This window comes from Mirounga leonina, unplaced genomic scaffold (assembly GCF_011800145.1).
Source record: "Mirounga leonina isolate KUSES-001 unplaced genomic scaffold, KU_Mleo_1.0 Mir_53, whole genome shotgun sequence".
In the NCBI taxonomy this organism is placed as follows: domain Eukaryota; kingdom Metazoa; phylum Chordata; class Mammalia; order Carnivora; family Phocidae; genus Mirounga; species Mirounga leonina.
In genome coordinates this window covers 41,884,388-41,902,219 of record NW_023270807.1, presented here as the reverse complement: position 1 = coordinate 41,902,219, position 17,832 = coordinate 41,884,388, and the positions used below count along the sequence as shown (strand labels likewise).

The 17,832-nt window shown below is 38.3% G+C and overlaps 1 protein-coding gene across 2 annotated transcripts in view; it reads left to right on the top strand.

Annotated features, from left to right (window-relative positions):
• Positions 1-17,832, top strand: part of UBE3D (ubiquitin protein ligase E3D) — a 155,516-nt gene that overhangs the window by 81,391 nt on the left and 56,293 nt on the right. For both annotated transcript variants that reach the window (XM_034991087.1, XM_034991088.1), the window contains one exon: positions 8,452-8,590. In XM_034991087.1, coding sequence (XP_034846978.1) covers positions 8,452-8,590 — 139 coding nt within the window. The remainder of the gene's footprint in view (positions 1-8,451; positions 8,591-17,832) is intronic.

Here is a 17,832-nt window from a genome sequence, read left to right as displayed (position 1 = left end):
TGGCCTTTAGAGGTTTCAATAAAAATCCTCTTAGGTTCCAAAAGCTTCCATTTAATAATATTTGATTCCGCCTTGGAACAATTTAGTCGAATATTTCCATTCTTTGACTCAAGGTGCTCCTCCTAGGGAATACATCTTAACTCATAAAATTCTTGAATAAAACTTCAAAACATATTTGCCCTAAAATCATATCTTTATAGGGCTAATGGGTAAGTGATAGACATAAAATTTAGGAGACTTTCTGGCCTGACCTGGTAGATCTTAGTGTTTATTAAGGTATGAAAGAATCAGTTTATTACAGAGGAATTGAATTTAAGTTGGTAGGAATGAATTTTCTCTATGCAAAATTACTTGGAAATTGATTTTCTTACCTTTCCTGAAATGGATGTGGCCAGCTGTGCTTTCACTCTATCAGAGTTACATTGATGTGTGACTTCACAAAAGGTCTGAAATGAGAGGACATTTTCTAAAATCAAGGATTGTTGCATAGAGAGCATGAGTAGGTTAACGATCTTGGTATTTAAATTCTCATCTTTCCTCATTGAGGGACACAATTTTAGTCATTGGGATTTGCCTTTTAATGGGTCAGACAGAGTCAGTTGTGACTTTGGGTTATGCAATTTAGTATAGCTTAATAGCTAAGATACCAAGATTGGCCAGGCCTAATTCATCTGAATTGAGTTACACCATTGCCAGTTGCCCTTTTGTGCAGAAAGAGTATATGGATTTCCAGGAGAAGGCCATCTGAGGGTGGACTTAGGAAGAGTTGTAGAGAGAAGCCAGGGGTACTAAAGATGACGGTGTTCCATAAAGGCAGGGGAGAGTAGAGTTGGATATGTTGCCAGACCACCAGGATACATCCCTGTCTGAAGCCATGGGCTGATAGAGCTCTAATAGATCATCTCTCTCTCTCCTGCTGAGACCAAACATGGTTTCACAATACATCTCAACACAGCCACTGCCAACCAATTTGAATTGAAAAATGAAGAAAACCTCTCTGTTTTACTAAGCCTAGGAAATAATAAAAGCAGCAGTCTTGAATTTTTGCTTTGTTCTTTGTGCATCACACTTTTCCATCCACATTGGCGAAGGACTTAAACTGTGGGGCAGACTGGGCAGTGTTGATTTATGAAAGTGTTGGCTGAGTTGACCCCCTGATGGGACAGGGAACCAAGTGGTTGCCAGTGTGAGGTTTACTTCAGAGAATGTTATTAAAATGGACCTAATTTATTACATCCCAACCCTCATACTTTGATTTCCATTTATTCAGTAAAGTGATTAAAGGGTTGGAAGTGCATTTCTTAGCCTTCCCTTCCATTGATATTCTCTGGTAATGGAATGAGGTAAAAATGTGAGCCAGGAGACCTCTTCAAAAACTGCTTTTCATAAGTGGCTACACTTATTAATATGCTAACACAGATAGTATGATATATAGTTAAAGATGGAACTGTTTTTAATATTTTATAAAAAGTGGTATCTGAAAGCAAGGGGTCCTACTCTGAGAATCATGTATCTTGAAAACATTATGCTAAGTGAAAGAAGCCAGACAAAAAAGGTCACATATTGCATAATTCCATTAATACGAAAGGAGGACATGATTAGTCTTGGGGAATTGGGTGGTCTGGGAAACATTCAAATTTATGTGCATAATTTTTTTTTTTTTTTATAAATGAGCACTGTTGATGGGCGCCTGGGTAGCTCAGTCAGTTAAGTGTCTGCCTTTGGCTCAGGTCATGATCCCGGAGTCCTGGGATTGGGCCCACCCACCAAGGGCTCCCTAGTCAGTGGGGAGCCTGCTTCTCCCTCTCCCTCCGCAGCTCCCCCTGCTTATGCTCTCTTGCTCTCTCTCTGTATAAATCAATCAATCTTAAAAAAAAAATGAGCACTGTTGTGGGGAGAGAGTCTATAGTTTTGATCATTTTGTCATAGAGACCTCTTACCTTCAAATGGTTTAAAATTCACTACTTAAAAATGAATTTCTGTTGTCTTCCTTTTATAAATATATAGGAGAATATAGTTCTTTCTATATAAAGTTTCCTTTCCTCTGGTTTTTAAAGATTTTTTATTTCTTAACAATACAATTTTTAAAAATTATAAAACCTTATGGCTTATAGGTTTGTCATAGTTTTTTTAGATTTTCTGGAAAGATTTTTTTTTTAAAGATTTATTTATTTATTTGAGAGAGCGAGAATGAGAGAGAGAGAGAGTACATGAGAGGGGGGAGTGTTAGAGGGAGAAGCAGCTCCTCGCCGAGCAGGGAGCCCGATGCGGGACTCGATCCAGGGACTCCAGGATCATGACCTGAGCTAAAGGCAGTCGCTTAACCAACTGAGCCACCCACCACCCCATCTGGAAAGATATTTTAATCAATTTTTTACGTTTATGCCTTTAGTACACCTTGCATTTAATTTCGAATATAGTATAAGATTGGTTTTTGAATTTATTTTCTTCCAAATATACTTTTGTATATTTGAAATTTTTTGCAACAAAAAGTTAAAAAAAATCTGAAGGACTGGCTGGCCTTTTTTGATGGACTTCTAACTATTCTAATGTTATTATGAAGTTTCTGGCAAGCATGTTCAAAGAGGTGTACTCTCTCCTTTAATGAAAGTGTTTCCATTATGCAGCCATAAAAAAATGAGATCCTGCTATTTGCGACAACATGGATGAACCTAGAGGGTATTGTGCTAAGTGAAATAAGTCAGACTGAGAATGACAAATACTATATGATTTCACTCATGTAGAATCTAAAAAACAAAACAAATGAATAGACAAAAAGCAGAATCAGACTTATAAATACAGAGAATAAACTGATGGTTTCCAGAGGAAAAGGGAGTGTTAGAGGATGCGCAAATGAGTGAAGGGGAGTGGGAAGTACAGGATTCCAGTTATGGAATGAGTAAGTCACAGGCATAGGGAACATGGTCAAGGGTGTTGTAATAGCATTGTATGGTAACAGATGATGGCTGCACTTGTGAGCATAGCCTAATGTATAGAAAAGTTGAATCACTATGTTGTATACCGGAAACAAATAAAACATTGTGTGTCAACTATACCCCAAAAATTTTTTTAATAAAACAAAATTAAACCAGTATTTATAAATTGCGAAATACTTGGAAACAACAATAAATAAAGTATTGCCAGTCTAATCCCTAAGTTCTCAACAACTGGTATCTTGTAATAATATATGCATTTATGAAAAACAGAATCTTTTATTGTTTTTTTGGCATGAATAAATACACCTAATTTTTTTTTTTAAGATTTTATTTATTTATTTGACAGAGAGAGACACAGCGAGAAGAGGGAACACAAGCAGGGGGAGTGGGAGAGGGAGAAACAGGCTTCCCGCCGAGCAGGGAGCCCGACACGGGGCTCGATCCCAGGATCCTGGGATCATGACCTGAGCCACCCAGGTGCCCCTAAATACACCTGATTTTGAGATTGCCTTGTTGGTGTCTTATTCAAAGCAGAACCATTTTCCCCATGCTTTTTGATTTGTGGGAGAGAGAGAGATTGCCTTGACAATTCATGTGTCTTATGGACAAAGTTTAAAAGGCATAGCTTTCAGGGATTGTGTACCTAAATTTTTTTCTCTCTTTTTTTTTTTTAAGATTTTATTTACTTATTTTGACAGAGAGAGACACAGTGAGAGAGGGAACACAAGCAGAGGGAGTGGGAGAGGGAGAAGCAGGCCTCCCGTGGAGCAGGGAGCCCAACGCGGGGCTTGATCCCAGGACCCCGGGATCATGACCCGAGCTGAAGGCAGACGCTTAAAACTACTGAGCCACCCAGGCGCCCCTAAATTTTTTTCTCTTAAGAGCCCTTTAGTTTAAAGAGAACTGAAGAACAGTGTTGACATTTATGACTTAAAAAAAACTCGATTTTTTTCTGTAATTTTCAAAGAAAATACTCTTTAATTTCAAAGAACGGCTGTTCATGACTTATTGAACCTTATTTTGAAATTTATAAGGAACAGTTGATTTATACACTTTTCAGGTTCTGTTTTTATTCTTTTAAAATATTTAAATATCTTGGAGTTAATATGGTTTATCATAACAGATAAACACTATATTTGGTTGTTTCTGAATTTTGTGTTCTTGACAGTATAAGAATTTATAAAATTTTGATTCCTTCACCAAATTATTTATTAAATAGTTGTATGTTTATAATAAGTCTAGCACTTAGTTGTAGTCATTTGCTTGTTTTGGTATTTTGAGAGCTTAAATTGATGAGCTTTATCATTGTTATAGCTTTGAAATTTAAATTAAAAATATGCATATATAAACAATATTATATTTTAACATCATTAATAGGCTGTTTGCTTTCTTAGGTCCTTCTAAGACGGAGGAGTCCAGATCCATTGCTAAAATATGAGAAACATGAAATTTAAGTTAAATATTTTTATCTTGAGTTCTCTTATACGATATTATTTTTTCCTATAAAATATGTTGGACTCATTTGAAATATTTTAATTTTTGGTAGAGTTGTTTTATCATCTCTATTTGTCATTTTCATCTATTACATTAACAACCTCTGGTTTTTAGTAGACTGAATCACCTTTCTATTTTCTCAAGTTCTTTTCTTGATATTTATTGGTGTTTGATTCATTCTCAATTTCACTATTTTGTTAGAAGTGATGGAAAGTGACTTCTTTTCCCCCTTCTCATTGCCTCATTAAAAATAGAGAGGCCATAGTTGCTTCTCTAGGGAATTTTGTCAAGGCAAAAGTTCAGAAATAAGGATGGTGTGTCCTCTGCTTGCATTTTGGTCTTTTTGACTGAGGTCACCTGGCTGACAGTTCTGGTCTCTTAGGAAAGCTTTTCACCCACTACTTTAAAAATCACCAAAATAGATTTCAATTAATGTCAAATTTGTTATTCTCTTTGAATTATCTTTCTTGTCAGTTCATAATAGAAGTTTACTGATTTAGGTCTAATAGTCTAGGATGTTTTTGCAGGAAATACCAGAAATAATCCAAATTCTGGATTATTATAATCCTGTGTTTCTTAAAATGTTTATATCATTAGCAGAAATTTGTCTTGATATTTGAGCCATGGGTAGATAGTCTCAAGGATCACTTCTGGTTTAATTAACACATGCCTTAAATTTTCATAATGAGTTTGGTCGTTGTTTTAAGATAAACTGAATTTTAAATATGCCAGACCATTTCTCCATCTTCCTGCTTTCTTTATTTCTTTCTTCCTAAGTCACAGCAAAACAAGATAAAACCAAACCAAAACAAAACACAAACCACAATGTAAAAACATTAACTGAAATTTTGGGGAAAAGTTACCCATAGTTCTAACTTTCCAAAACAGCTGTTATCATTTTTTTTTCAGGTATTACTTTCTGTCTTCGTCCACATATATGGATGTTTCATTTGATTAATATGTGGTTAAGATTATATCTTTTTTTTCATATTTTACTTTCTGTCTTTGTCCACATATATGGATGTTTCATGTGATTAATATGTGGTTAAGATTATAGAGAACATTTATAAAACTTAACAATAAAAAGGTAAATCCTGGGGCTAATGAATATATACTGTGGGAAAAGAAAGAATAAATGGATAAATATTAGGATAAATGAAAGGATAAATATTAGGAATTTAAGCCATCGTAGGTCCAGCCGGGTTGTCTAATTTCAAAAATAAGGTGGTTCAAATTATTAAGAAATGAGGTGTTCTAAGATAGCTAAAATTTGCTCCATCATTTACCCTTGGGCTTTTCAATTTTTTTGGCTAGAATTTGTTCAGAAATACCAAGCATTTCTAGATACAAAAGAGAATGAAATTTAGATGGAGAGGATCTTGCTTGAGTTTCTTTTCCATTACCTACCATGTGATTAGGACAACACTCTTCACCTTTATGAGCTTCAAGAGGGATAAATCACAGAACACTTGAAGGATTAGATTTAAAATGCCAAAGTTGAATTCACATACCGTACAAATATTTGTAATTACATAGAGACATGAATAACTAACATGTATAACTAATTGTATCTTTTTTTGTGACTATGGATATCATTAGTGTGATGAATGTCCTTTTGTGTAAATTTTGGTGGTTTAGTACGTTGTATAGGTCGTGTATGAACTCCAGGATCTCATGAGGAAACCGGACTTGTCCAAGAGTGCTTGTCACTGGTCAGTGACAAGGAATGCTAAAGAATTTTAATTTCTACTTGAGTGTCCTTTTTGATAGATCATACCATAGCCACTTAGCAGCATGTTGACACCTTTGAGCAGTGGTTAAACATTCCTTTGTGTGACCCAGAAATCCCATTTCTGATTATAAAAATAACACTTGGAAAATAAATTGAATTATTGAACATACAAATGTAAGTGGAATGTTTTTCTTACAGCCAGTAAAAGGTTAATACCTGGGTGTGTGTGAGGAAAAACAACTAATCTTATCTTTATTTCCACACTGGGCAGCAAAGTTAGAGGAATCCACAGGTTATGGTTGCTCAGGTCTGATTTAGGATGAGTCACACAGCTCAAATAAGAATACAAGGAGGGTGGTGGTTAAGTGTTGTAATGGATACACATATGGTATTAGGCAAGTAGTTCATTCTTATAAAGGAAACAGGATGTCTCCAAGGAAGTGATACCTACGTAGGTCTTGCTGGATAAACAGAAGTTCACCGGGTAGCCTAACAGCCTTCCAGGCCCAGAAAACTGCATGAGCAAGACATAATGTGTGGAGTGTAATGCCAGTAATGGCGTGATTTGTAGGGGGCATAAGGAAGCGGGTAGGGAGAATGAGCTTAGAGCCACTGCGCTAGTACTACATTTGACTTCTACTAAAGATAGTGAGATTTTTATTTCCACCCCAGAGAAATGTTGACAATGTTGTATAATGAATAAGAGGAGAAAGAATAACATAGCCAATCAGTATAAAATAACGAGAAGTGTTTAAAACATGAAGAAGACACTCCAAATGTGCCCTTGCTGAAAACAGACCATTTTTTGGGAAAGTGGGCAGTGTCGTATTCCAGTCCAAGTAGTTGGCAAATGCTTCAAAGAAGAGTTAATTCCCCACCCCACGTCAGAAATGATAGCACAGGTAACCTGACTGATGACACAGCTAAACCATCTGCTATGACTTATCGTATAAACATTAAAATCCATTATTCCCTTAGCTGATGCTCTCTGACATTCCAGAATTCACCGATTGGGTTAAAGGCTGCTTCACAAAAAGAAGTTTATGTAAATGGAGAAGACTTTCAAGTCTTCTTTTTAAATATTTAGGATGAGTCACACAGCTCAAATAAGAATACAAGGATTATTGTATTACTTTCTGTCTTCGTCCACAAATACAAGGAGTATTGTATTATTTCTTTTTAAAAATTAGGACAGTGATAAGAGATACTTTGATAGGGGCACAGTCAGGAAATACTCACGTAAATAGAAGAATTGACAGCTAAGACACATCCTATTCTTATTACATTGTTTTCCCATAATGACTTTCTGATTTTCCCCTTTACTTTAAGCACTAGATAGGAAGTCAGGAAACCGGGATTCTAGACCCAGCCATATCATTTCTCAACACATACCTCATCCCAGAGAAGTCTCTTTACTTTTCTAGCCTTCGGTTTCCTCATTTCTTGAATGAAATAATTTTCAAGTAGGTTCAATGGGATGTAGCAGAGATGCTTCATAGGCTGCTTTGGAAGATGAAGGGAGCCTCCTGCCAACCTTTCCCGTTCCAACAGAGCAGCTTTGCTTTTATTTGTATTATAAATGGAGCTTTCACAAGACTTTTTGATAAAAGGATTCCGTCACTTTTTAAAGGTTTGAAAATCAATGAACTAGACACTTCATAGGGCATATCCAGCTCAGAAACAATTTCCACATCTGTAGAATGAGAATAGCGATAGTTTCATTTCATAGGTATCTGAGGGGTGATCGCAATGTTACATACAGAAAAGGGCATAGAATATAGGAAGCATTCAGTATGTTAACTGTTACCCATCCCCAAGTAGGTCCCTCACAAATAAGACTGCATTTCATGTGACTCGTGAACTTTGAGTATGAAATACTGACCTGAAAAAATTGCCTAATCTGTTTTATATCAAAAACACTATAAAGATGTCTTGGATATATACTCTGAATTTTTAGTATAACCATTTTATTTCTATTTATTTGTGCGTTGCTTTTCCCTTTCACACTTGAAAGTCTTCTCCTTCTCCATCAGACTTTTGAACTAATTATGACCACATTTATGAAAATTTTTTTTTTTTTTTGAGAGAGAGAGAGAAAGTGTGAGCGGGTCGGGGAGGGGCAGAGACATAGGGAGAGAGAGAATCTTTAGCGGGCTCCATGCTGTGCTTGGAGCCCATCACTGAGCTGGATTTCACGATCCTGAGCTCATGACCTGAGCTGAAATCAAGAGTTGGACGCTGAACTGACTGAGCCACAATTATGAAATTATACACATCAATGTGTTTCAGGCTTTCCAGTGCTTGGGAAAGTGATATCAGCATCCACTCTCTAACCCTGCCCTCTGCAACCTGCTTGGAGCTTCTGTTGATATTATCAAGGAATAATGCCACGCTGCCGCCATCCCTTCGCTCTGTGAATTCCTTTCAGGTAAGTACAGCTCCTTTACCAGGTGTTGACTTTTCAGTTTTACTTGTAATTGTTTTTTAAGGATCTTGTATTTCACAGGAGAGAGCCCACAGAACCCACACTTCCAGATGATAATAATAAGCACAATGCATGTAATGCCTTGTCTGTCTCTTTGAAATAAATAAACAATAGAGGCTCGGAATTGATTAGGTAATAGTCTAATAGTGGCAGAACCTGTACCTTTCTAACTCCAGAGTTTGTTCTCTTAACCTCCATCTCTCCTGCGTCTGAGAGAAATGGCAAAAACACCTGACAAAGACACTGTGAATGCCACTTTCCCTTTCCTAGCTTTGCCCTAGAACAAAGATTTTCAACCATTATTAGTAACTTTGCTACTGTTAGCTTGCAGTCAAATTGACAAATAGATGTTTAACACAGATGGTGTTACCCACTTCCAGCACCTTTTCCCTTTCTCCCAAGTCCCTCCCTCATCACTTTGACACTCCTCTGGATATTTATCTGTGCTCCTGGTAAAGGACGTGGTCAGAATAGAATAACATATGTGGTCTGATCAACGGGAAGACCTCCTCCCTGGTAGGCAGCTAATTGTCACTGAGGTGGCAAATGGGAATTAAGATGCTAACTAGTTGCTTAAGTTATGACCCGTAGCTACTGAATGTAACATTGAACTTATCTATGACTCTTGACAATGGAAAAATACTCCTGAGCTCTCAGAGGCTGATGAGAAGGTCACATACATTGCTGAGAAATGAGTAAACATGGGTTGGCTCTACTTCTGAAGGATTGTGGCTGTATCCTAAGATAACTTCAGGATCAGTGTATATTGCTTGATATACCTCTGTGGTAAAACAAGATGGATTTTCCTATGAATTATAGCTCAGGAAATTGTTTTAAAAAGTTGCTGCAAGGGAATGCTTCCGAACTCATTTTACAATGCCAGCATTACCCTGATACCAAAACCAGACAAGAATGCCACTAGAAAAGAAAATTATAGGGGCGCCTGGGTGGCTCAGTCCTTAAGCGTCTGCCTTTGGCTCAGGTCATGATCCTAGGGTCCTGGGCTCGAGCCCCGCATCAGGGTCCCTGCTCGGCGGGAAGCCTGCTTCTCCCTCTCCCACTCTCCCTGCTTGTGTTCCCTCTCTTGCTGTGTCTTTCTCTGTCAAATAAATTTAAAAAATCTTGAAAAGAAAAGAATATTATAGGCCAATATCCCTGATGAACATAGATGCAAAAATCCTCAAGAAAATATTAGCAAACTGAATTCAATATACATTAAAAGGATCATACACCATGACCAGGTGGCGTTTATTCCAGAGATGCAGGGATAGTTCAACATCTGCAAATCAATCAGTGTAATATACCACATTAACAAAATGAAGGATAAAAATTATATGATCATCTCTAATTGAGTTAGAAAAAACACTTGACAAAATTCAACATCCATTTATAATTAAAAAAAAACAACACAAAACTCTCAACAGAGTGGGTATAGAAGGAACATACCTCAACATAATAAAGGCCAAATAATGACAAGCCCATACCTAACAATCATACTCAATGATAAAATCAGGAATAAGATAGGGATGCTCACTCTCACCACTTTTATTCAACATAGTATTGGAAGTCCTAGCCAAAGCAGTTAGGTAAGAGAAAGAAATAAGAGGGGATCTAAATTAGAAAGGGAAGGAAGTAAAACTCTTTGCAGATGATATATTACATAGAGAAAATCCTAAAGACTCCACCAAAGAACTGGTAGAACTAGTGAAAGAAATAAAGTTTCAGGATACAATATCAATATACAGAAATCTATTGTGTTTCTATATTCTAATAACAAAATACCAGAAAGAGAAATTAAGGGGCACCTGGGTGGCTCAGCTGGTAAAGCGTCTGCCTTCGGCTCAGGTCATGATCTCAGGGTCCTGGGATCAAGTCCTGCATTGGGCTCCCTGCTCAGTGGGGAGCCTGTTTCTCCCTCTCCCTCTGCTGTTCCCCCTGCTTGTACTCTCTCTCTCTTTTTCTCTTTCTCTGTCAAATAAATAAATAAAATCTTTAAAAAAAAAAATTAAGAAAACTCAGTAGCAAAAAAAACCACAAACACTTCAATTAAGAAATGAACAAAAGATCTGAACAGACATTTTTCCAATTAAGTCATACAGATGGCCAACAGGTACATGAAAAGATGCTCAACATCACTGGTCATCAGAAAAATGCAGATCAAAACCACAGTGAGCTATCATCTCACACCTGTTAGGATGGCTGTCATCAAAAATATAGGAAAGAACCAGCGATGGCGAGGATGTGGAGAACATAAGGGATCCCTTGTGCACTCTTGGTGGGAATGTATATTGGTGCAGCCACATGGAAAACAGAAACCTGTTGGCCAAAAAATTAAAAATAGAACTGCCGTATGAACTAGCAATTCCACTGCTGAGTGTTTATCCAAAGAAAAAGAAAACACTAACTTGAAAAGGTCTATACATCCCCATGTTCATTGCAGCATCATTTACAACAGCCAAGATACGGAAACAAACTAAGTGTCCAACTATGGATGAATGGATAAAGAAGTTGTGGGGTATATAGATGCAATTCAACCATAAAAAAGAATAAAGTCCTGCCATTTGTGACAACATGGATGGACCTAGAGGAGATTATGCTTAGTGAAATAAGTCAGACAGAGAAAGGCAAATACCATATGATCTCATTTATATGTGGATTCCAAAAAACAAAACCAAAGAATCCCAAGTTCTCTCTATGGAGAGCACAAAATGGGTAAAGGTGATCAAAAGGTACAAAGTTCTAGTTATAAAATAAGTCCTGGAGATATAATGTACAGCATAGTGACTATAATTAATAATACTATATTGCATATTTGAAAGTTGCTAATAGGTAAGATCGTAAAATTTCTCATCACAAGAGAAAAATTATTTTTGTAACTGAGATGGTGCTGGATGTTAACTAGACTTATTGTGATCATTTTGCTCTGTATATAAATGTAAAATCGTTGTATACCTGAAACTAATATAATGTTATATGTCAGTTATACCTCAATTAAAAATATTTTTTAAATAACTGCTCCAGTCTAATTTGCATCCATATTCTCCTGGTAAGCTGTGATCCTATGTTTGATTTTCTTCCTGATACCAATTTCATACTTTGGCCTTGGTGTACCTGTTTTATTTATCACTACTTGATTATCAGCTTCAATCCTGAACTCTCAAAGGGACTTCTGAAAATACCTTCTCATTTTATAAGAGAGGAAACTGAGATTCAGAGAGATGGAGTGAGTTGGCCAGGGAATACCCACCATGTTAGAGACAGAGCTGGACTCACCAGGCTTGTGCCCTGGTAATTCCACCTGCTACCCAAATGCAATACTTGCTCAAGTCCTGGAAGGTGGAGGGGATTGAGTGGTAGATGAAGGCAGGTTGTGTCTACCTTGGAATGTACACACACACACACACACACACACACACACCCCTTATTTTGCAGTAACTTAAAATTATTTATATACTACCCTGAATCAGAAATGATTTAAAATTCTGTATATCAATCCATATTTCTTTTAAGGTTTGCTCATTGGATTGAACATTGAATAACATAAAAGTTTGTATATGCCCACAAACATTTATGGAGGGAGATACAAGAAACTTAATAGTGGTTATCTTTGGGGAGCAAGGCTGGAAGACATTTACTATTTATGTCACTTTCTCATGTACTGTTTGAAATGTTTATATGATGGGTGAATGGGATTCAAGAGGGATGACTCGGACTTGGAGGATGTTGCAGCATATGAGGGAGATAGAATAAGCATCCATGATTATTGTGTGATATAAATTGAGAATAATTTTATTACAAAGTAGCCTCAACTCAAGCCTTAAAGAGATTAGGTAGAAGAGTAATTTAAACTGGGTGTGGGGGAATTGAGAGGAGGCACATTCTGTATTGTCCCTGAGACAGAGGAGGTCTTAATCCCTTGACCACCCTCAGCTCAGGCTCATGTCGGCACCTGCGCACAAAAGCCCTGCGTGCTCTTGGTGGTGTTAGTGTCTTCTCATAGCAGCTCAACCACAGGAGCTCTGTGACTGACTGTCCCTCCCTACTAGTGATTATACTTCATCTGGGTTCAGCCTGGTTGCTGAATATTACTAATCAGGAGCACAGACACTTTCCCAGTTTCCAAGGTTCCGAGAAACTTGGCACAAGTTCACCAACAGTGTCTGCTAAAGCAATGTAGTCCTTGCTGCTGCCTCTGGAAAGAAGCATTCTTATCAGAACCAGAAATCAACTTCCTTATGCGGGTCTTCACTGCAAGATAAAGGATCAGTGAAGAAGGGGAGGATGTCTGTCAGTATTAGAAAGAGATGGCTCTGCTTTTTCATCTTTGTAACACCTACTTAATCATGTATTACAATGACAAGGAGTGGGGCTGCTAATTTTGCCCATATTTGGGGTTTACTTTTTCAACTGGAAATTGACTGTAATGCACATCTTTTAAAGTGCTGTATTGGCAAGAGCTGTAAAATAGTGGAATGACACTTGTTAAAGATACCATCTTTACATTTCCAACTCTCTTACTTCCCAGGCCAAGTTAGTGACTGTGAACACTGCTGCTTTTGTTTTTGTAAAAATGTTATTTTAGGTTTCCAGGGATTCAAATAGCACTCCTGCTTGAGCTGTTCTCACTGCCAAATCCCAAAAGGAAAGGTTTATCGTATTAATTAGAGTTATTAACGTATATGAAATTCTAACTTCTTAAATTACAGTGTAACATTTCTTTCAGGCCAATAGGGATATCTTTTGGTGGATTTGTTGTAATATTAACATGTACCGTGTCACCATACCGTAATATCCATAGTGTAACTATGAGCAAACAGAATCACCGATGCATTGCTAAGCACATACTATAGTTGTTGTACCCCAAGAAGAAGGATGGACTTATGTCACTCTCTGCTTAAGATTCTTCCATGACCTTCCTGTTGCAATGAGAACAAAATCCAAACATCTTACCAGAAACAAGACCTACCTTTGGCACTCTTGGTGTACACTTAATCAGGCCAGAGGCCCAAAGGCCCCCAGCTGAGCATTGTTTTCCCAGTTTGTGCATGCTTCCATTTCTTCTGCAGTTGGGTCTCATCCACTCTAAACATGGAATAACTAAGTGGTATTAATAGGTGGAGCCATCTGGCTAAACTCTCTTTCTCTCTCTCTCCTAACTTACGGTTTGACTTCCACAGAGAATTCCCAAGAAGAGTCTTCCTTGGAAACTTATACTCAACTGAGAGATATGGTTGTTCCACCACTCGAGCCCTGAGCTGAGGAAATCTTTCTTGTTCTTTCCCACACCTTACCTTATTAAATCCAGCTCCATCAGCTGCTCCTGGCCTTCCCAACTGTGCAGGTGGCATTTCTAAGGGCATAGAGCCCCCCAGTTAAAGCTTCTTTGTTTCCCCCAGGTAGATAGCTAGGTTCTACAATAATTGTAAATGTTTTCACAGACATCATCCTTTTTTAAATCCTCACAACAACAAACCCCATTTTAAAGATACAGAAAGTAAGTAATCTAGACAAGTTCATGTAACTACTAATATGCAGGGCTATTTTTTTTTTTCAATACCTACCTAGGTTCTCTGATTCTGAGTCTGTTATTTATTCCATCCCATGACCGTTTCATCAAAGAAAATGGCAAAGGGTCCTTTTTCACAGTCCTGGATTTGGTATCATCTTATTTTTACCATCTGGCAGCAACAGTTTTTCTTTTATTAATATCATCCTTTAGAGAACCACAACCTTCAAACATGGGCACGGTGTGAGTAACATTCTCAAGCATTATGGATCCTAGCAGAAAAGTTGAGTTTCATCAGGTTACAGTTTTATGTATATGCTGTGTGATTGAATTATATAGTGAAAATATGTAGAAAAGAAGAAACAGAAAAGCTTTATAGAGCTTATCTATTACCATCTGATAATTAGGGTTGGTCAGGGATATTTTCTCAGCTCTAGATGGATTTGAAATCATACACTGTTCACTGAGGAAGGATGAAGCAGATGAAGCATCTTGAGTAAGGGACCTGTATACTATGTAGAGAAAAAGATTCTCATTTATGTTACTTGTATGTAGTTTGATTTTTAACTTTAAGAAATCCACTGATAGTTGAATTTCATCATTTCCATGATGTAAAAACTATATGTTCAAGTTCTCAATTGTTCAGAAATTAATAATTTTACAAGTAATTCTCCCATCCATCTGCTTTTTCACTGCCTGCTAAGACCTCTGTCATGAGAGAAGAGGGAAGGAAAATAACACATGAAAATCTGGTTTAATTATTTGGCCATTTGTTGGAATCTCAGGTAAAAAGTTTTGATGATACAGTAGTTTGAAGGAAGTTGTGGTTTAATTTAAAACTTTTTTAAAAAAAGATTTTATTAATTTATTTGACAGACAGCGAGAGAGGGAACACAAGCAGGGGGAGTGGGAGAGGGAGAAGCAGGCTTCCCGCTGAGGCTTCCCGCCGGATGCGGGGCTCGATCCCAAGATCCTGGGATCATGACCCGAGCCGAAGGCAGACGCTCAACGACTGAGCCACCCAGATGCCCCTAATTTAAAACATTTAAAAAAAAATACAATCTATAGGGGCTCCAAGAAATTGTTAGGCAGAGGCCCGAGAGCTTTACAGACGAGTAGCAACAAAGGGCTACAGAGAAGAGAAAGTGAGGTTTCTAACTCGACACCATTTTTTTCATCTACTTTTCAGACACTGAACAACACAAATGGCCTTATCTGTCTCTTGCCATGTTCATCTCTGGGTAGATAATAGCCATAATCACCTTTTAAAGTAATATTTTACAAATTGATTATGAAAAGATCACTTTCATGATAAAAATTGGAAAATACAGAAAAATGTAAAATAAATCAAAATCTCTGGGAATAACCAGTAATGGCATTGTAGGGTAATTCTTTTTTTTTTTTTTTTAAAGATTTTATTTATTTATTTATTTGACAGAGAGATAGCGAGAGCAGGAACACAAGCAGGGGGAGTGGGAGAGGGAGAAGCAGGCTTCCTGCCGAGCAGGGAGCCCGATGTGGGACTCGATCCCAGGACCCTGGGATCATGACCTGAGCCGAAGGCAGACTTAACGACTGAGCCACCCAGGCGCCCAGGGTAATTCTTGTTAGTGTTTTTTGTGTGTGCTTCGAAAACACATGTGCCAATGTACATACACAAATGCAAATATATTTTAGTATAAAACTGGCCTCATTGGAAATGCTGGAAATGAGATACTGGCAGTATTCTGCGCTTTCCTTTGCTTCATCTTCTGGCATGACGACAGTCTTCCTGGAGATTGCTGAAGGGCCTTGGGGGTACTTTTATATAAAGGTCCTATTATTAGTTGAGCATGGATAAGATAGGAGGCTGTAAGCCATTGCAGATGTCCAGGGGTTGCTGGAGACATAACAGGAGGTGAATAGACCTTCATCAAGATGGGCAGGCACTTGCTAGAATTTGTGCTCAGCTCTCGTTGTAATCCTTGTGTGCATTCCAGAGAGTTAAGGGAGTAGTGTTGGCACCCTCAAGTCCTGAGAAGTGTCAGCCTTCTTTCTTTCCTGCTAATTCCTTTGTCCTCAGTGGGCAGAGATAATCAGGAGTTGAGTGCTACTCATTGTATTTAGGGAATCCAGTCTCAAAGGTAGTGATTACTGCTCTATTTTCAATCTCTCAAAACAAATTTCTGAGAATTGCCTTAGCAATTTGGGTGTGAAAAGGATGTTGCCTTCTTCATCCCTTGTTGCCTGCAGGGCATTCTTGGTTTGGGAAAATGAGCAGGTATCCTTAGCTTAATACAGTTCTCTCGTGTGGATTCTGCCTTCCTCTGCCTCCTTTCCTACCTGACTACCATGCTGCCCTACTCTAGAGAGCGTTTGGAGGATGGGGCCAGGCAGAGAGCCAGCCAGAGGCCACTCGCTTTGCCACATGCCCCGCTCCTCAGGAATTTCTGTCCCCACCAAGGAGTTAGGGTTGTAGGCAGGCTAGTTCCTTGACCGTCTGTGGCACCGGTCTATACTCTGGGGAGCTGCTAGACTTGGGTTTGGGGAGCTTGACTAGGCTGGGGGTGCTCTGCCTTTGGTCTCACTGAGAAAAGCAGGAATTACGATTTGCCCCAGAAAGTCAATAATAATATCTCTTGTTTTGCTTGTTTTTGACACATTTACCCCCGTCGCCCAACTTTAAAGGAAATGCATACTCATGGCAGAAAATGTGGTATGGGTTTCATTAACACAATGATACGTATTTGCACTTGTAGCCTCCAAAGATAGAATCTTAAAATTAAACCAACTACTGCCTAGCCCAGTTCAGTCCGTCTGTCCTTCCTGACATGGTGGGGAGAGAAGGCCTGATGGCAAGGCCTGGCAGGCTCTAAGTAACCTTCGTGATTTGAGGGCACTCCCTGTCTCTGTACCTCTAATTCTGAAATGGGTGTGGGGAGGGCTAGAAAACAGATAGGGTCTGTCTAATTCTGTGATGATGGGATTATGGCTGGTTTTGATTCTTATTTGTCAGTATCTATGGGAGATTTGTTTGAAATTCAGGTTTCTGAGTCAGTAACCCTGGAGGAGAGCCCAGGAATCTGCATTCCAACAAACATCCAAAGTGTTTCTAATAAAGGTTTTCCAGAACCAAGGTAAAAAACACTTACATGATAATAGAATATACTCCCAGTAAATGTTAAGGAAAAAAATCTTTTAATTATGATGAAAACCTGGTCACTAGCTCAAATAGGTTATTTTCCTCTTGTCTTCACTTTTCATTATTAATCTGCACTTAACACAATCCCTGACTATTGAAGTAAAGTGAATCAGTGTCATGAAGCTTTTATTTTTTCTTTCCTTTTTTTTCCTTCTACCATGACCTCTCCCTTTTACACTCAGGTGCTTTGTAGAATCCAGGTGTTGGTTACCTCTGTAAGTCATCTTGCTGCCATTCAGGATGAACACCTAGCATCCCAGTGTCTCCCAGCCTGAGTTTTTTCCTTCCCTGGGGGATGTACAACCTCTGGAGTCCTCTCTCCCTCTCATGGCAAGTCTGGTCTGTTAGGACAATCGCTCTCCCTGAGGTAGGACACTCAAGGTGTCGTGTAGTCTTAGATCTGCCACCAGCTGGACTTGTGACACTGGTCTAGTTAGGTAACCTGTATGGGTCCCAGTTCCTTTATCTGTACATTAAGGAGATTGGACTAGATTATGA